At 65.6% G+C, this 19,138-nt stretch overlaps 1 protein-coding gene across 1 annotated transcript in view; it reads right to left on the bottom strand.

Annotated features, from left to right (window-relative positions):
- FNBP1 (formin binding protein 1) overlaps positions 1–13,680 on the bottom strand; it is a 54,522-nt gene extending 40,842 nt beyond the window's left edge. The window contains 1 exon segment of the mRNA XM_068155996.1: positions 13,299–13,680. Coding sequence (XP_068012097.1) covers positions 13,299–13,322 — 24 coding nt within the window. The 5' untranslated portion in view covers positions 13,323–13,680.
- Between the last annotated feature and the right edge of the window lie 5,458 nt (positions 13,681–19,138).

The raw sequence follows: 19,138 nt of genomic DNA, 5'->3' as shown, positions 1-19,138 counted from the left end.
AGCAGGCAGCACCCTGCAGCCCCTGCTGGCAGGCAGCATCCCCCAGCCCCTGCTTGCAGGCAGCTCTCTGCCCCCAGCCCCTGCTTGCAGGCAGCTCTCTGCCCCCAACCCCTGCTTGCAGGCAGCTCTCTGCCCCCAGCCCCTGCTTGCAGGCAGCTCTCTGCCCCCAGCCCCTGCTTGCAGGCAGCTCTCTGCCCCCAACCCCTGCTTGCAGGCAGCTCTCTGCCCCCAGCCCCTGCTTGCAGGCAGCTCTCTGCCCCCAGCCCCTGCTTGCAGGCAGCTCTCTGCCCCCAGCCCCTGCTTGCAGGCAGCTCTCTGCCCCCAGCCCCTGCTTGCAGGCAGCTCTCTGCCCCCAACCCCTGCTTGCAGGCAGCTCTCTGCCCCCAGCCCCTGCTTGCAGGCAGCATCCCCCAGCCCCTACTGGCAGGCAGCTCTCTGCCCCCAGCCCCTGCTGGCAGGCAGCTCCCCCCAGCCCCTGCTTGCAGGCAGCTCTCTGCCCCCAGCCCCTGCTGGCAGGCAGCTCTCTGCCCCCAGCCCCTGCTTGCAGGCAGCTCTCTGCCCCCAGCCCCTGCTCTTCAGCCCTGGCTTCAGCCTCTGCTCATGCCCCAGCCCTGCTCAGCCCAGCCAGCCTCCTGCAGTGCATGAGGGCTCCCCCAGCCCCAGGCTCAGCTCAGGGAGCACTGCTGCTGCTCCCAGGGGCACTCAGCCCCTCCCCAGCCCAGGAGGGCTTTGCCCCCCGAGGGAGATCAGCACTGCTCCACTGCCCAGAGCCTGCCTGTGCCTGGGGGGGTGGAGAAAGGCAAAAGCCTCCAGAGCTCTTTGCATCCTGACCAGAGGACTGGCTCTTGGTGGCCAGCAGCAGGGCAGCTCCTCAGCACCCCTCTGAACACTCCAGAGTGGCCTTCCCAGGGCCTGACCCCCAAGCAGGCCCCAGAGGAAGCCTGCACCAAGCCAGGGAGGGATCCACCACGCAGCAGCTGCCCTCCACAGGCTGCAGGAGCAGCTCTGGGAGGAGCAGAGGCTCTCAGGGATGTTGAGGCTGGAGGGGAGCAGCCTGAGGGGCAGCTGATCAATGCTGATCGATGCTCCAGGGGTGGGGGGCAGCAGGGGGGCAGCAGCCTGCTCTCAGTGGTGCCCAGGGCCAGCACAAGGGGCCATGGGCACGACCTGGGGCGTCAGAAGCTCATCTGAACAGGAGGAGCAGCTCCTGCAAGGGGAGGGAACCCTGGAGCAGGCTGCCCAGGGAGGTGCTCTGGGTGAGCTCCTTGGACTCAGTCCCCACAGGTCCCTTCCAGGCCTCCCCACTCTGACTGCAGGAACCCCTCCAGCTCCCACCCCAGCCAGCACTCCTGACCCCCTGGGGATGCTTTGGCCATGCTGCTGCTCCCCCCCAAGGCGCTGAGCTCCCCTCCAGCAGCAGTGGGAGGCAGTGCTGTTTGCTTTGCTGAGCTCAGCACAGGCTTTGCTGGCTGGAAGCATTCAGCACTCCCACAGCCACTCCATGTGGGCACTGGAGACAGAAGCTCTCTCTCCAAGCCTCCTTTGGAAGAGGCTGGTGCAGAGCCAGGCCCCAGAGGTGCCCAGTGCAGGGCTCTGGGTCTGAGCCCAGCCCCTGCAGGAGCTGTCCCCTGCCCCAGTGCCAGCCCTGCTGCTTCCAGAGCATTCCATGGCAGGCACAGCGAGCCTGGAGAAGGACCCCAGCAGCCTGGGAGCTAACAGGGTGGAGGGTGGCAGGGGCAGGAGCGAGGGGGCAGGCAGACAGGGGGCTGGCAGACAGGGGGCAGGAGCCAGGGGGCAGGAGCCAGGGGGCAGGAGCCAGGGGGCAGGAGCCAGGGGGCAGAGCACAGGGCAGGCAGACAGGGGGCAGGAGCCAGGGGGCAGAGCACAGGGCAGGCAGACAGGGGGCAGGAGCCAGGGGGCAGAGCACAGGGCAGGCAGACAGGGGGCAGGAGCCAGGGGGCAGGAGCCAGGGGGCAGGAGCCAGGGGGCAGAGCACAGGGCAGGCAGACAGGGGGCAGGAGCCAGGGGGCAGGAGCCAGGGGGCAGGAGCCAGGGGGCAGAGCACAGGGCAGGCAGACAGGGGGCAGGAGCCAGGGGGCAGGAGCCAGGGGGCAGAGCACAGGGCAGGCAGGCAGGGGGCAGGCAGACAGGGGGCAGGAGCCAGGGGGCAGGAGCCAGGGGGCAGGAGCCAGGGGGCAGAGCACAGGGCAGGCAGGCAGGGGGCAGGCAGACAGGGGGCAGGCAGACAGGGGGCAGGCAGACAGGGGGCAGGAGCCAGGGGGCAGAGCACAGGGCAGCAGACAGGACAAGGCACAGGCAGCCAGGGCAGGAGGTGCTGAGCTGCTCTCCCTGCCTGCCCTGCTCCACCAGGAGTGGATCCAGGCCCTGGGGGTGCTCAGCCTGCAGGAGGCTGAGGGAGACCTCACTGCTGCCCACAGCTCCCTGAGAGGCTGCAGGGGGTGGGGGTTGGGCTCTGCTCCCTGGCCTCAGCTGACAGGAGGAGGGGAAATGGCCTGGAGTGTGCCAGGGGAGGCTTGGGTTGGAGAGGAGGAAAAAGCTCTTTGCTGCAGGAGTGCTCAGGGCCTGGCCCAGGCTGCCCAGGGAGGTGGTGGAGTCCCCAGCCCTGTCCCAGGACCCCGGGGCCATGGTGGTGCTGGGCTGGGGGACCTCAGAGAGCTTTTCCAACCCTCAGGGCTGCTTCCACCCTTCCAGGGCTGTTTCCTGGGTCCCCCACTGCAGGCAGCAGGCTGCAAGCAGCCAGGGAGAGCTCAGTGTGGAGACAGAGCTGGAGCCCAGCTGCCCCCAGGCCCTGCCAAAACCAAGGCTGCAAGTGCCCAGGGCACTGAGAGCAGGGCACACAGGGCAGGGCAGCCCAGGCTGAGGCAGCTGCTGAGCTGCCCTGGCTCTGTCTCTCCCACCAGGGGCTGCCAGAGCCCCAGAGCAGGGCAGCCCTGAGCCCCAGACAGAGCCTGCTGAGAGGTTTGCCCAGCAAGGGCTGGCTGCAGGCTGCCAGAAAGCATCGGGGGGGCAGCACAGGGCTGCAGCAGCTGGGGGGGCAGCAGCACAGCACAGGGCTGCAGGAGCTGGGGGGGCAGCAGCACAGCACAGGGCTGCAGGAGCTGGGGGGGCAGCAGCACAGGGCTGCAGCAGCTGGGGGGGCAGCAGCACAGCACAGGGCTGCAGCAGCTGGGGGGGCAGCAGCTGGGGGGGCAGCAGGGCATGCCCAGCACATGCAGCCCTCCCCTCTCACTCCACTGCCCACTGACAGCAGAGAGCAGAAGCACCTCAGAGGCTTCTGCTTGGGAAGAGAGAGAAGCAGGGGAGGGGAAGAGCTTCCTGCAGGGCTCTGCACTTCATCCCCTGCCAGCTCCCCTTCCACCACAGCACCACCTCAGCCCCCCAGGAGTGCCACCCCTGTGAGGCCCACAGCTGGCAGAGGAGCAGCTCTCAGGAGGGGCAGAAGCATTTCCCTGCCCCATTTCCCTCCTGCTGGAGCTGCTCCACTCTTCCCCTGGCTCCCAGCTGCATGCCAGGCATTCCTCCCCTCCCCTCAGGACGGAGCCGAGTGTCAGAGCTCCCTCTGCACAGGAGAGCAGGCTGGGGAGGGACAGGCAGAGCTGCCAGGGCTCCCTGCACAGGAGGGAGATGCAGCCCAGCAGTGCCCACCTGAGCTGTGGGCAGCAGCTGCCCTCTGCCCCAGCCCTGCTGAGCCCAGGCTGCCAGGGAGCTCTGCCAGGCTCTGCCCTTCTGCCTCAGTGCCCATCCTCTGCCCCATGCTTCTCCCTTCCCCCTCTGCACTTTCTCCTGATCCCATCAGCCTCCTGCCCTGCCTCTGCTAATGCCCTAATCCCCCTGCACAGCCTGACAGAGCCCCAGGCCCAGCCCTGCTCCCGGCCCAGCTGCTGCTTCCTTCTCACTTAGCCCAAGTCCCCTTCCCCTCCCGAGCCTGCTGCTGCCTTTGCCCAGCTCAGCCTGCCCAGGCTCACCCTCAGCAGTGCCAGCTGGGTTTGGGGAGCCCATTCCCACCCTCCCTGGCACCCCAACCACAGCAACACTTCCCAGAGCAAGCAGCTCCAAGCTTCTGAGCTGGATCCCAGTCTGATCCCTGCTCCTCCTTCCCACAGAACCACAGAGCATGAGAAGGGAGCACAGAGCCCCAGCCCCCTGCCAGGGCCTGGATGCAGGCAGGGTGGGAAAGCCTGCAGGGAAGGAGGCTGCCTCACCCCCTGGGCAGCCTGCCCCAGGGCTCCCCTCCACATTGGCTCTCTTGCTGCAGGGGCCAAGAGCTGCAGCTGCAAGAGGCAACCCCTCAGGCTCAGGGCCCCTCTGGGTGCTCCCCAGGACCCATCCTGGGCTCCCAGCCCTGGGTCCCTGCTCTGTGTTCCTTTGGTTGGTTGTTGGTTCCCCCCCACCTTAGTGTGACTCTTTCCCCCAGGTCCAGGGCAGCATTGCAAGGGAGCTGCTGCTGTAGGTGGCTGGCAGCATGCAGGCCTGCCCCAGGGACCAGCCCCACAGGGCAATCCACAGCCCCTTGCACCGCTCCTGCTTGGAGCAAGCAAACCAAACCCAGCTGGGATGGAAAAGAGCAGACAAAGAGGAGGAAAGGCAGCAGGAAGCAAACAGCACCTTGAGCTGAACCCAAGAGCTTCTGCCCCAGCCCAGAGGGCAGCCAGGGGGCAGAGAGGCAGAGCAGTCATGGAGAGATCCCAGAGCCTCTTTCCCAGTGCTTCTCCCCAGCTGGTGTTCCAGAGCCTCAGCTGCTGCTGGGGGAGCCCAAGGGGTGCAGGAGCCCACAGCCACCTCAGCAGCCTGAGCAGAGGGGCAGGGAACAGCTGCCAGGGGTGGGAGGAGGGAGGCAAACTCCAGCTGGGAGTGCAGGGTGAGGCTGGAGGGGAAGGGAACTCTCCTGGGATGGAAGGGACCTCTGCAACGCAGGCCAAGGCCCCTGGCAGAGCAGGGCACCCAGGAACACATCCGGGGGGGGCTGGGAAGCCTCCAGGGCCCCCGGGGGCAGCCTCCCCCCTGCCCAGCCGGGCTCCAGCCGGCTCCCCTTGCTCCCTGCCCCGGGCACCGCTGGACAGAGCAGCCTGCAGAGAGACGGTCAGCAGTCCCTGAGCAGCAGGGAGCTGGGGGGAGCGGGGGGGAGCTGGGGGAGCTCAGAGCCGGCCGGGCAGGCTCGCAGGGGGTGGAAGGGAAGCTCCCCAGGGCGCTGCACAGGGCAGCCCCGCGGCCGCCGTCGCTCATTGACCCCCTGGCTCCAGCCCCCCCGGGGAGGGCAGCTCGGAAGGGCTGCTTCAGAGGGAGGGTTCCCAACGTGGGTAACAGCAATGAGCCGCAGGGAGCCCCGAGAAGCATCCTCCTCGCCCGGGACTGCCTCCCCAGGGGGTCAGGGAGCTCCAGCAGCCGCAGCACCGGTGGGAAGAGTCTGTGACTGAATGGGGAGGGGGAAAAGACCTTCTGCCCTCTCAGCTCCTGCTCAGAGGGCAAACCTGAAGCCCAGAAGGCCAACAGCATCCTGGGCACACCAAAATGGACTGAAGCTGGAGGTGGGGAGGTTCAGGCTGGACTGAGGAGGAAGTTCTTCCCCATGAGTGGTGAAGCCCTGGAATGGGTTGTGCAGGGAGGTGGTTGGGGCCCTGTCCCTGGAGGTGTTTAAGCCCAGGCTGGATGAGGCTGTGGCCAGCCTGATCTAGTGTGGGGTGTCCCTGCCCATGGCAGGGGGGGTGGAACTGGATGATCCTTGTGGTCCCTTCCAGCCCTGACTGATTCTATGCAAAGCACAGCCAGAGAGAGCTGGAGCTGCTGCTGCTGGGCTGCTCTGCTGCTGCTGGGCTGCTCTGCTGGGCTGCTGCTGCTGTGCTGTGCTGCACTGCTCTGCTGGGCTGCTGCTGTGCTGCTCTGCTGGGCTGCTGCTGCTGTGCTGTGCTGCACTGCTCTGCTGGGCTGCTGCTGTGCTGCTCTGCTGGGCTGCTGCTGTGCTGCTCTGCTGGGCTGCTCCTGCTGTGCTGTGCTGCTCCTGCTGTGCTGCTGCTCTGCTGGGCTGCTGCCTCACCTGCAGGGCTGTGTCCAGCCCAGAGCTGTGGCTGCAGCAGGCAGCTCCTCCTCCCAGCAGCTCCCCGGGAACCTGGCTGTGCAGCCTGACCACAGCAGCCAGGGAGTGAGCTGCTGGGCAAGGAGGAGGCCCTGAAGCCTCCAGAGAGCTCAGCTAATGACAAGCTTGGGCTGCTTTGAGGAGCCCAGCTCAGCCCTCCCTGCAGCACCTTTAGTCTCGGCCTCCCTGAGCCCGGATCAGCAGGAGGATGCAATCCAGCCCTGACCTCAGCTCCTTTGTTCCCCCAACCCCTGGCTGCATTTGCTGCCAGCCTGCCTTTGGGAGGATCTTTTGTGGGTGACATTCCAGCCTCTTTGAAACCCACTGAAGGTTTGGCAGCTGCCAACCAGAAGCCCAGGCACAAAGGGAATGGGGTCAGGATCCACAGCTCTGTCTCCAGGAGCTGCCTGGATGGTGCCAAAGCAGTCACAGCAATTCCCAGGCCGTTTCCAACAGGCCTCACTTGCCAGCAGAGCTTTGCCCTCACCAGAGGAGGCTTCCTGAGCTGCCAGCAAGGCAGCCACCCCCTCTGAAGGCTGGGCTCATCACCTGATGGAGTGGAAACTCTCAGCTCATCAGCAGAGGGAGAAGATTTAGCATGCAGGACTGGACACCCCTGACCTGTGTCCTTGTCCCATGGGAAACCAATCCTTGGCCATTCAGCCTTGGAAGGGAACAGCTAACTCCCAGAGCCAGGCTGGCAGGGGGTGGGAGTGTGAGAGGAGGGTGGGTGGGAGGAGCAGGGCAGGTTTCATGCCCAGCAGTGCCTGGGCAGAAGGAAGGAAGGAAGGAACCAAGGGGCCAGCCCCAGCTCTGCAGCTCTCCCAGGGAAGCAGCTGGGAAGAGCTGAGCCTTCGCCTGAGATACAGCCCAGGGCCTGGGTGCTCCAGGCAGCTGCCAGGGCTGAGTCCCCAGCCTGCACAACAGCCACAGCTGACAGCCTGCCCTGCAGGGCAAGGCTGCAGGCGTGGGGGAATGCAGGGCTCCAGCTGCCCCAGCACAGCCCCTGCTGCTGAGAGAGGCAGCAGGAAGCCATTCATCACCTGCAGATAGCACAGGGACCTCCCTTCGGCTCCTCAGAGCCGCTCCAGGCCTCACCACAGGCAAGGAGGATGTGCCACAGGAGCCCTGAAGGCTGGGGGGGAATCACCGCTGCTGGAAGGAGCCTTGCAGAGGGTGGGAGGCTTGGGGACAGCTCTCGTCTGCACGGGGAGAGAGCCTGCGAGGCGCGGCCCCGAGGCGCGGCCCCGAGGCGCGGCCCCGAGGCGCGGCCCCGAGGCGCGGCCCCGAGGCGCGGCCCCGAGGCGCGGCCCCGAGGCGCGGCCCCCCGGGGCCAGGCCAGCAGCTGCCTGGCACGGCTCTGGCACTGCACCTGCACCGGCACCAGCACGGGCACAGGCACGGGCACAGCACCAGCACTGCACCCACACGGCTCCGGCACGGCGCAGGCACGGCACCGGCATCAGCACAGCACCGACACTGGCACCGGCACCAGCACAGGCACAGCACCAGCACCGCACGGCACCGGCAGCGCTGTGCAGACGCTGAGCAGTGCCCTCCCGGCAGGCTGAGGGACAGGCACAGCCGGCGGCTGACCCCCAGCTGCCCAGCAAGGGCAGAGGAAAAGGGCAGCAAACCTCCCCCCGGGCAGGGCTCAGCAGGCCGAGGGGGAAGGGCTTGGAGCTGAGGCTCTGGCCCAGGCTGCCCAGGGAGGCTGTGGCTGCCTCCTGCCTGGGGGGGCTGAGAGGAGGCCCTGCCCAGGGTGGGAGGTTGGAGCAGAGGAGCTCTGAGCTCCCTTCCCACCTGAGCCACTCGGAGGTTCTTCTCCTTCGGTTTCACTTTGAGTGTGGAAAGCTAAAAGCCCCAAACCAGGACCCAGGCCCTGAGCCCCTGCAGCTCTGACACACTCCTGGCACAAGGATGACTCTGCCCACACTGACTCACCTCACCCCCGGCTCTGGGACTCTCCTGACCTGACTGAGCTCTTCTGGACCACTTCACCACAAACTTACCCCTGGCTGCCCCAAACTGCACCCTGCCAAACCCCATCCCCAGCAGAGCTGACTGCCCTCACCACGGCACAGCCCTGCCCCCTCAGCCCGAGCTGAGCTTGAGCTCCCTTTGCTCTCGCTCCCACCACTGCTCCAGGGGCTTCAGACCACAGCAGAGGACACTGCTGCCAAAGCACTGCTCAGAGCCTGCTGCCAGGCTCTGTGCTCCTCCCCACGGCCCAGGAAAAGGGTGCAAGGCTCTGAGCATCCTTTCAGAGCCTGTGCCCCCCCAGGGCAGCTCATGGCACAGGCTGGGGCTGCACACAGGGCTGGGGCAGCAGGGCAGGGATCCTGCCCCTGTACTGGGCACTGGTGAGGCTGCTCCTTCAGTGGGTCAGTTTTGGGCCCCACACTCCAAGGAGCACAGGGAGGAGGCTCTGGGGAAGGGCAGCAGGGCTGCAGCTTGCACTGGATGCAGGGAAGGCTCTGGGGAAGAGGCCTGGGCTGCAGCTTGCACTGGATGCAGGGGAGGCTCTGGGGGAGAGGCCTGGGCTGCAGCTTGCACTGGATGCAGGGAAGGCTCTGGGGAAGGGCAGCAGGGCTGCAGCTTGCACTGGATGCAGGGAAGGCTCTGGGGAAGGGCAGCAGGGCTGCAGCTTGCACTGGATGCAGGGAAGGCTCTGGGGGAGAGGCCTGGGCTGCAGCTTGCACTGGATGCAGGGAAGGCTCTGGGGAAGGGCAGCAGGGCTGCAGCTTGCACTGGATGCAGGGAGGGCTCTGGGGAAGGGCAGCAGGGCTGCAGCTTGCACTGGATGCTCTTGGAGGGCTTTTCCCACCCAAGGAGTTGTAGGATACAAAACCTTCCCTTACCACTTACAGCCAGCACTAGGAGACATCAGCCCTGGCAGGAGCGAGCCAGGAGCCTGCTCCCTCTGCTCCCTGCTAGCCCTGGATGCCCTCCTTACACCGGGGTGAAAGCCAAAGTGATTTGCTCTCATCACTCTGCTTCGCCCTCCAGCCTCCCCCCAGCTCCTCAGTGCCTGAGGCCCAACAGGCAGAAGGCCTTCAGCAGGGGCTGGGCAGGCTGCAGAGCACAGCCTGCAGGAGCAGGAGGCTCACAGCCTGCAGCCCACAGGAGACCCTCAGGGTCTGCTCCCCCACGCTGGATGCCTGGGAGCCCCCAGAGGACCTCTCCAGCCCCAGCCCTCGGCCTCACACCCGGCAGCAACGCTGCCCAAGTCCCTCTGATAACGCTGCTGCTGCTGCTGGCTCTGCCCAGGGGCCCACAGCAAGATGAAAACCAAGCCAGGATTCCAGGGGAGCCTCAGCAGGGACTTTGCAGCAGGGTCTGCAGGCACAGAGCACAGAGCAGGAGGCTGAAATCCTGCCTGGGCAGCACTGAGACACTGCTGGAGGGATCTGACTGCTCCTCCAGGGGAAGGCTTTCTGCAGGCAGCTCCTTTATGTATTGATTTGTTTGTTTGTCTCCAGGAAGGGGCAGAAAGCCTCCACAGGCCCAGCCCCAGCAGCACCCCACACGGCAGGCTGAGTTTTACTTCTCCTTTGCTCCATTTAGAGGCTGAATCAGGAGCATGCAGCCAGGCTGGGAGCCCAAGCACAGCTAATCCCCCAGCAAATCTCAGCTGCCCAGAGCTGGAGCCACCTCAGCCTGCCCCAGCCCCCAGCCCCCAGCTGGAGCCACCTCAGCCTGCCCCTGCCCCAGCCCCCAGCTGGAGCCACCTCAGCCTGCCCCAGCCCCCAGCCGGAGCCACCTCAGCCTGCCCCTGCCCCCAGCCCCCAGCTGGAGCCACCTCAGCCTGCCCCAGCCCCCAGCTGGAGCCACCTCAGCCTGCCCCAGTCCCCAGCTGGAGCCACCTCAGCCTGCCCCAGCCCCCTGCCCCCAGCTGGAGCCACCTCAGCCTGCCCCAGCCCCCAGCCGGAGCCACCTCAGCCTGCCCCTGCCCCCTGCCCCCAGCCGGAGCCACCTCAGCCTGCCCCAGCCCCCAGCCGGAGCCACCTCAGCCTGCCCCTGCCCCAGCCCCCAGCTGGAGCCACCTCAGCCTGCCCCAGCCCCCAGCCGGAGCCACCTCAGCCTGCCCCTGCCCCCTGCCCCCAGCCGGAGCCACCTCAGCCTGCCCCAGCCCCCAGCCGGAGCCACCTCAGCCTGCCCCTGCCCCAGCCCCCAGCTGGAGCCACCTCAGCCTGCCCCAGCCCCCAGCCGGAGCCACCTCAGCCTGCCCCTGCCCCAGCCCCCAGCTGGAGCCACCTCAGCCTGCCCCAGCCCCCAGCTGGAGCCACCTCAGCCTGCCCCTGCCCCCTGCCCCCAGCCGGAGCCACCTCAGCCTGCCCCAGCCCCCAGCCGGAGCCACCTCAGCCTGCCCCTGCCCCCAGCTGGAGCCACCTCAGCCTGCCCCTGCCCCCTGCCCCCAGCTGGAGCCACCTCAGCCTGCCCCAGCCCCAAGCTGGAGCCACCTCAGCCTGCCCCTGCCCCAGCCCCCAGCCGGAGCCACCTCAGCCTGCCCCTGCCCCCTGCCCCCAGCTGGAGCCACCTCAGCCTGCCCCTGCCCCCAGCTGGAGCCACCTCAGCCTGCCCCAGCCCCCAGCCGGAGCCACCTCAGCCTGCCCCTGCCCCCAGCCCTTCCAGGGGCCTCACCAGATCAGTCACACTGTACAGCAGGCACCTGCTGCTTTCATCACCTCTTCATGAAGACCAACAGAAGGGACCCCAGAGCTCCTCTGCTCCAACCTCCCAACCAGGCCCAGGGACACCTCAGCTGCTGAGGGCCTCATCCAGCCTGGCCTGCAGCACCCCCAGGCAGGAGGCAGCCACAGCCTCCCTGGGCAGCCTGGGCCAGAGCCTCAGCTCCCTCCTGCTGCAGAGCTTCTTCCTCAGCTCCACTCTGACCCTGCTCTGCCTCAGCTCCAAACCCTTCCCCCTGGGCCTGGCTCAGACCCCCTCAGGAGAAGTCTCTCTGCAGCCTTCCTGCAGGATCCCTTCAGGTACTTCAAGTCAGCTCTGAGGTGCCCCTGGAGCCTTCTCCTCTCCAGGCTGAGCACCCCCAGCTCCCTCAGCCTGTGCTCACAGCAGAGCTGCTCCAGCCCTGGGATCATCTTTGAGGCCTCCTCTGGCCTCCCTCCAGCAGCTCTGTGTCCTTCTCCTGCCGGGGACAGCAGAGCTGAGGCAGGGTTCCCACTCCCCAAGCCACAAATGGACTTCTGAGGGAAATGGAAATGCACTTTGGGTTGCAGAACACAGCAGTGAGCACCGAGAGGGAAGAGCTGCCACAGCCAGGCTGCCTGTGTGGTTTCCTTGCCCAGGGAAAGGGAGATGATGGAGAGAGAATTCACTGTTTTGCCCTAAATATGCAGAGCACTGGAAACTGATTTGCTGGCAGAGCTGTGCCCAATGGAAAGGCAAGCAGCTCCTGCCAGCCTGGGCTCTGCTGGGCCAAGCCCTTCCCTCGGTGACCTGCTGCACCTAAGCCACGGCAAACAGCACTTGGATGCTGCTGAGGACAAGGACTCAGCAGCCAGCCCCCAGCAGAGCAGTCCGCGGCTGCACACACCTGCAGGGCTTGCACAAGCCAGCAGCAGTCACTGATAAGCCCTGCGCTGCCCCTGCTCTCCCGCAGCAACACCTCCCCGGCACCTGCACGCCTTGAGGAACACAAACAGCACGGAGGCCACCTCGGCAGCGCCGAGCCTTCCCGTCCCAGAGTTGCCAAACTGACTCCGGTGCCGCTGCCACCACTGCCTCCCTCCCCGCGGCATCCCAGAGGCAGACCTGCCCCGCACCGGCTGCCGACCTGCCCCGCACCGGCTGCCGACCTGCCCCGCACCGGCTGCCGACCTGCCCCGCACCGGCTGCCGACCTGCCCCGCACCGGCTGCCGACCTGCCCCGCACCGCTGCAGACCTGCCCCGCACCGCTGCAGACCTGCCCCGCACCGCTGCCATGCGGCGCAGCTGCTGCCGTCCTGGTGACTCCAGAGAGCATCGCTCCAGCGTTTCGTCAGCAGGGATCACCTCTTCCTCTGCAGCACGCAGACCACAGCCGCCCCCCTCGGCAAGCATCTGCCGCCCGATTCACCCTCCGGATCCAGCCCGATCTCGCTCCGAGGCGACCACAGTGCCAGAGCCGAGCGGGATGCTCGCAGCCGGGGCTGCAGGGCAGGCAGCCGAGCATCCCGCACGCACTCAGCGCCGCTCCAACAACCATTTCCAGCCGCTCCGGCAGCTCAGACGTGTTTACATCTCGGCTCGCACTGGGCACCAGCCCCAAGCAGATGGATCCAGGAGCGAAGCCCGCAGTGCCACTCGCTCTCGACTCCTTCCACAGAGCCCCTCTGCCCTTCTCCTCCGCCCAGCACAGGCTGGAGGAGGTGGCTGCTGTCCCACCCGCGGATGAAGAGCTGCTGGCAGCCTCCCGTCGGCTGTCAGAAGCCCTCGGGAGCAGGTTCTGCTCCTCCACCGCGCTGCCTAACATGGCTGCACCCTGCCCTCTGTGTGGTCTCTCGGCCTTCCGAGGCTGCTTCTCAGGTCACCCGGGGACCATCTCACTGTCACTTTCCAGCCCTTGTCACACTTCGATGTTTCCCAGCGATGTCTCACCGCACACCCAGGGCTTTACACCTTCCAGCTGGGCTCCCCAAAGCCGTCAGGGGGCTTTACACCCCGACACCGCTGCCGCCCCCAGCCCCATCCACAGGCAGCACAGGGCTCAGCTCACCGAGCCGCCCCCGACCTTCCGTCCGGCCGCGCACAGAACCCCCCCGAGAGCAGCCAAATGCAATTTCACCTCCCGGCTTCGCCCCCCTGCAGCTCCCTCTCCTGAAACCGGACCCCCTCCGCATCCCTCCCTCCCCGCCGAGCCTCCCCCGGCTGCAGCCTCCCTCGCACGAATCCCGGCCCCAGCCCCAGCCCCGGCTCCAGCCCCAGCCCCGGCCCCGGCTCCGGCTCCAGCCCTCTCCCCGCCCGCGGGGCCGCTCGGGCTGCCCAGCATGGGTCTGACTTCACCGAAGGGAAATGAAGGAAGCGGCTGAGCCCCCGCCGGGCTCCCCGCACGGAAAACTTTGCGGGCGCTGCCCTTGGCCCCGCACGCCGCAGCCCCTCCGCCGCGGACCGTTATGACACGGGGCGGGCGCGGCGCTCCCGGGCAGCGGCGGCCCCGCTCCCTCCTCCCCTCCCCTTCCCTTCCCGTTCGCCCTCCGCACTCACCCACAGCTCCGTGCCCCAGCTCATGGCTCCGCCGCGCCGCCGCGGGCCGGCGCCGAGCTGCGGGCGGGGGTCTGGCTGTCCCCGGGCTGGGCTGGGCTCCCCTTCTCCGCCCGCGCCGAGGGCCCCAGCGGGGCGAGGCGAGACGAGAAGAGCAGGGAGCGCGGAGAGGGCAGGACGGGCCGGGGCCGCTGGCTGCTCAGCGCCGCTCCCGCCTCATCGCGCCGCAAAATGGCCCAAGCGCGGCGCGGGGAGGCGGCGGCGGCCGGGCGGGGGGGGGGCGATTGACAGCTCCGGGGCACTGCGCAGGCGCAGCCCGGCCGGGCGGGGGGCGCGGTGGCGGCAGCGCGCAGGCGCGGCCCGCGGTGGTGCGCGCCCCCGGGGCCCGCTCTGAGCCCCGCTCCGGACGCGCAGGGACCCCCGCCGGGGCAGGCGGCTCGGTGGGGCCGGGCGCTAGCGGGTGCCGCGGTGCTCCCCGCCCCGGGAGCCGGCCCGCCTCTGCCCCGCGCCCGCACCCAGCTGCCCTTCCCCGCCTCTGCCCGCCCAGCTGGGGCTGTTCGGGGGCAATGTGCTGCTTCCGAGCGCACCGAAAAGGGGAAGGAGGAGACCCACACCCTGAGGGCGGGCTGCGGGGGCTGCCCGAGCACGCGGACACGGCCCCCCGAAACAACCCAAATCCCGGAGAATTAACTCCACCATCTGTCACCGACAAGGAGCAAGCAGGGAAATAAGGAAATTAATCAGTCTGCGGGGATGTGGTCTGGGGATGTAGGTTACTGCTGCAGTCCCACCGCCTGGCCCCAGCAACAGCATGGGGCTGTGCTCCTCTCCCTCTAACAGCTTTCACCTGGGCTCTGGCCGTTCCCACAGCTGCTTCTCAGCTGCCATCAACCTAAGAAGAGCTCCAGACTGATGTGTTTGTGTGTGTATTTATTCCTCCTCCCGCCCGGGAAAGATTCACAGGGAGGGGAGGGAAGGGAAGCATTTATTCACCTGAGGAAAAGGTGAGGAGCGAGATGAACACTGCCCAGCTGGCAGGGGAACTCCTTCAGAGGAGGGCTCGGCTTGGAGGCTGGGTTATGAACCTGGATGAGAAAGGACAAGGAAGGAAGAACTCGCTGAGCGGTGCCAGCGCTCAGAACAACAACGCAGACAAATGTTATGCTAATGACTGAGCCGCGTTTGTTTTTCTCCTCCTGCAATCGATCTGAACACAAGAGCGGAGGGCTGCTCCTCACACAGCTGGCTTTGAAGAGACACAGAGAACAGGCAGGGCTTTTGTCCCTCCTTACAGCTCCCTGCTTCCAAGGGCTGACTTCACAGCCACCAGGAGACACGCCGTGCAACTCGCTTCCCAGCCTGCCGCTGCCAACGTATTCAAATCTCTGAGCCTGCCTCGCCGCCCAAAGCACAACCACAACCCTCCTGCCTCCACGGGCTCGCAGGGAAGGGGCACCCAAGGCTCCTAGATCCGTCCAGAAAGCATCCCAGAGCCAGGCAGCGCGGCGGCAGCGCGGCTCTGCGACAGCTTGATCCACAGATCCTTGAGCTACGACGTCCAGGGAGCGAAGAGAAAGCAGCCCTGGTATCACCCCGGGTGAATTTGCTGTGGAATTTCCTTTTGCACAAAGAGCTGGGAGGGGAACAAGGCAAACCTGTTACACCAGCACGGGCAGGGAAACCTGTCCAGGACGAGAGATAGAAAAGCTCAACCTGTTCTGGAGAGATAAAGGCCAGAAATGCAAGTTCTGGGTGCTGATGGCACATCGGGGCCAGCCCTGCCCCAGCCTCCCGAGCCTTATCACAGTCTGTGTGGATGGGGAGCGAAAACAAACGCTAAAACAAATTAAAGCTCATCAACTCTGGCTGTTTCTGGAAGGACACTTCTTCCTCTCTTTGATTGTCTTCATTATTTACCCTGAAACTCCCCAGGACAGAGACTGCCGCTGATTACTTCAGCCGTGCAGTGCCCAGAGCAGCAGGGCCTGCAGCTCGGCTGGCCCCTAATTACCAATGTAATTAACGATGATGGGAGCATTAGGAGCCCTTTCTGCTGGAGGAGGAGGAGGAGGCTGGGAAGCTCAGCAGGTCCCAGGCTCGAGGGAGTAACTCAGAATAACTCTTGGAGATTCTCTTATCTCTCACCTCCTAACTCGGCTCTCACAATCCAAACCTGGGCAGCACAGAAGCTGCTGGGAGCTTCCCCTCGGCCCTGCTGAGCACAGATCTGTTACCCAGATAGGGCCTGTTCCCGTAAGCTCTGTTTGCCTCTTCTCTCGCTATGACTCAGGGCGCTCCCAGAGGTAGCTCCTAAGCCCCAGATGAAACAATTCCCTTTTTTAGAAGGCCAGCACTTTGTTTAGGAAAGCCCAGTCCCGCTTGGAGCCGGCCAGATTAGCTGCTGAAGGGCTCACAAGGGGGCTCAAGGAGATCAAATAAATCCCTGAACTGCAGCTCGGTCCAAACCCTCTCCCCCGGGTTTGTTTACTTGTGCAAAGCGAGAGAAATCAGTTTCCAAACCACGGACACCGCTGGGAGCTTCCAGGACAGCAGAGGAAGAGGACCCACCTTTCCCCCCGGACTTATCACCCTCGCAGCTGCTTCCCATGTATTTAGTTACAATTCCACCCAGATCGCCCACGTCCGAGACGAGGATCGTGGATGCTGCCCGTGACCCCTCCTACGCCGGGAGAGCAAGGGAGCAGCAGAGGAAGGACACACCTTCCCCCCGGGCCATCGCCGCCCAGCTGCTTCCTTTCTGCTCTTGCACCACACGCAGCTCGCTCAGGCAGGCACCAGGGGACCTCGCCCCCCCTTTAAAGGCCCTGGCAGGGCCCGGAGGGGGTTAATTAACACCTGATTGCCAGCTGATAAACCTTAATGGCCCTGGTCAGCCTCACCTGTAGCCTCCTCCGCCCACAGGCTGGGGAGCATCAGGTAAGCTGTGGCCTCAGGATTGGACCGGATTTAATTCACAGAGGGGACAGGGGGCTGCAGCTGTGCACGGCTGGCAGCCGTGGATGTGGAGCCTGCCGCACATCTGGTCCTGTCTCAGATATCCTCATGGACCTATCCAGCTACTGTTGGACCATGCCTGACCTTGGTGACCATCACCTGAACTGCAGAAGGACTTCTCAGCTCAGCCTTGACTCTGCCTCATTGCTGTGAGCTCACCTCATTGCCTGGACACATCCCTAGGCTTGCTCTGGGCACCTTGCCTGGGCACTGTGGGACTGGACCCTGGATGGTGAGGCTCCTGCTGTCCTCTTGTCTCATCCTGCCCATCCTCCAGCTCTGTGTCCCCTGGGAGCAGTCAGATCTTGCTACTCCATGCCCACACCAAGACACCGACATGCAACCTGCTTGCCCCTGAGCTGAGCTGCACCTCTGGGCTGTGCCTGCATCGAGAGTTTTCTGGCTCTGCTGGTAACTTCCACCCAGTCTCAAGAGCTGTCCACGATAACCCCCAAAGGAAGAGGAGATCTGTGAAGGAACCACGAAGGAACTGAGGCAAAGAAAAGAGACACTCAGGGGATGTGCTCAGCCACAGCTGAGAGTCACTGCACTGGTTAGGAGCAAGGAGACTCCTGTCTGGAAGCCACAACAGAGCAGAGCAGTGTGCTGATGAGCTGCTGTTAGGGCACTGACCACTGCAGCACCTAGGTTGCATGTGGACAGCACTGCAAGCTCCAGGGGAGCCATCTCAAGGTGTAAGTGCTTAGGAAGATGCACAGCAGAGTGAAGATGACATCGGTTCCAGCTTTGAGGTTGTTTAGTGCAGGCAAAGGGCAAGCTTGCAGGCACCACGCTGTCCTGAGAGCTGCTGGAGAGTTACATGGGGGGGGAGGGCAAAAAAGAGGAAGATCTTCAGAGAGTTCCTGGTTTGTGGCCCAGAAATCCCTGATTGCTACTAGGAAGCATCTTCAGGCCAGGAGAGGCTCTTCAGCTGAAGCAGTCTCCAGCCCCACAGAGCAAAGCCCTGGTGCTGTTGGACCACTGAGGCTGCCAGAGAGACCCTGAGCAGGGCAGCAAGGCAGGAGAGGGTCTGGCTGCAAGCTGCTGCCTCCCAGCAGTCAGCAGCCTGCAGCTTCGCTCTGTGCACTGCAGTTCTGACAGAAGCATTGCCTCCAGTCAAAGTCGGGGAGCAGAGTGAGCTTCCCGGGGGGGATTCTGGGGGGCGTGTAGTCCTCGGGGTGCAGCTGTGAGCACTGCAAGGCCTGACGCTGACAGGACATCTAGTGGCACGCCCGAGCTACTGCCCAGGGACACAGCCCTACCAGCGACTGCAGGCGGTTCGCGCTTCAGGCACCCTCTGCTGCCAGCCCCGGCGTCCCGGCTGAGACCCCTGCCTCTATTTCACTGCCTAGGAGTGCACAAGGGAAACACACGTTAAGGAGAAGCGCGCAGAAGCCCCCAGGTGGTGTCTGCAGTGGGCAGCTCTGCCCCACTTGGCTAAGGGACAGGTCAAAGCCACTGACTTTCCTCTGCCCTCACCTGCATTTCAGCACTTGCCTGGCCAGGCCCAGCGCTTTCTCTGGCCCGAGGTGGAGAGCCTTGCACGGCTGGCACTGCAGACACCGAGAGGGGAGCCCAGGCTGCTGGAGTTCCAAGAGCTGGCAGCAGAGGAGCCCCCTGGGGAGGAGCAGATCTGTTTGGGTTTAAAGGCTTCCCAGGGGGAAGGGAGTGCACAGCATTGCAGCAACCACCCCAGAACAGCTCTTCAGCAACGTGTCAGCCCCAGAGCTGGGTTAATTGCTGCTGCTAATGCTCAGCTCGTGGCTTGCATTACTCTGAGCAACAAAGAAGTCGCTGAGGCCAGCCCTGGTCTGCTCCACTTTTAAGTGGGACTGCAGCTACCAAAGAGTTTGACAGCTCCAGCACTGCTGCAGTGAGGAGGCAGAGAGCCCTGGGGCTGCTCACAGAGATTTTTGGTGCTATTTAAAGTGAATACTCTTAAACCCAGCTTTAAATTCCCAGCTCTTTGCAGCACCTGATGCTCTGACATCTGCTCTCACTGCAGCTCCCAGGATGGAGCTGAGACCTGCTGGCTGATGTGTGGCTGAGCTGGAAGCCTCAACCCCAGAGCTCTCTTTGAAACCCCTCTGAGTGGCTCCAAACCTCCCTGGGAACCCCTGAGTGGCTCCAAACCTCCCTGGGAACCCCCTGAGTGGCTCCAAACCTCCCTGGGAACCCCTGAGTGGCTCCAAACCTCCCTGGGAACCCCCTGAGTGGCTCCAAACCTCCCTCCAAGGCTCCAAACTTCCCTCCAAAGCTGAGGGCTCTGGCAGGGCGAGCTCCAGCCTCTGCCCGGGGCCGCACAGCTCCCTGCCCCCGGCCCCCCAAGGCCGGTTCGGGGAGGGCTCGGGGGGGTCCCTTGGGCCTCTGTGCCCCTGTGGGGGCGGCGAGGGTCCGCAGCCCTCCCGGAGGGGCTGGGCCGGGGGGAAGCAGCCTGGCGGGGGGCAGGACCAGAAGGGCCTTGGAGGAAGAAGAGAGGGGTGGGAAGCCGCAGGCCCCCGGGAGCACGGCGGGGCCGGGAGGGGTCAGGGGGTCCCGGGCGGGGCGGGGGTTCCGGGGGTGTGTTCTGGGGGGGATGTTCCGGGGGGGGTTGCCGGGCGGGGGGTGTCGCGGGGCGGGGCAGGGCAGGGGTTCCGGGAGGGCGGGGTCCGGGGGGGGGGATGTTCCGGGGGGGCGGGGCGGGGGTTCCGGGAGGGCGGGATCCCGGGGGGGGATGCTCGGGGGGGCGGGGCAGGGCAGTGATTCCGGGAGGGTGGGGTCCGGGGGGGGGATGTTCCGGGGGTCAGGGCTGTTGCCGGGCGGGGCTGTTCCTGGGGGGCGGGGCAGTG

Source organism: Melanerpes formicivorus, unplaced genomic scaffold, assembly GCF_026170545.1.
Source record: "Melanerpes formicivorus ecotype bairdi unplaced genomic scaffold, bMelFor1.0.p_v2 SCAF_33, whole genome shotgun sequence".
In the NCBI taxonomy this organism is placed as follows: Eukaryota; Metazoa; Chordata; class Aves; order Piciformes; family Picidae; genus Melanerpes; species Melanerpes formicivorus.
The sequence above is the reverse complement of the archived record's forward strand: the minus strand, read 5'-3'. Positions and strand labels throughout refer to the sequence as shown.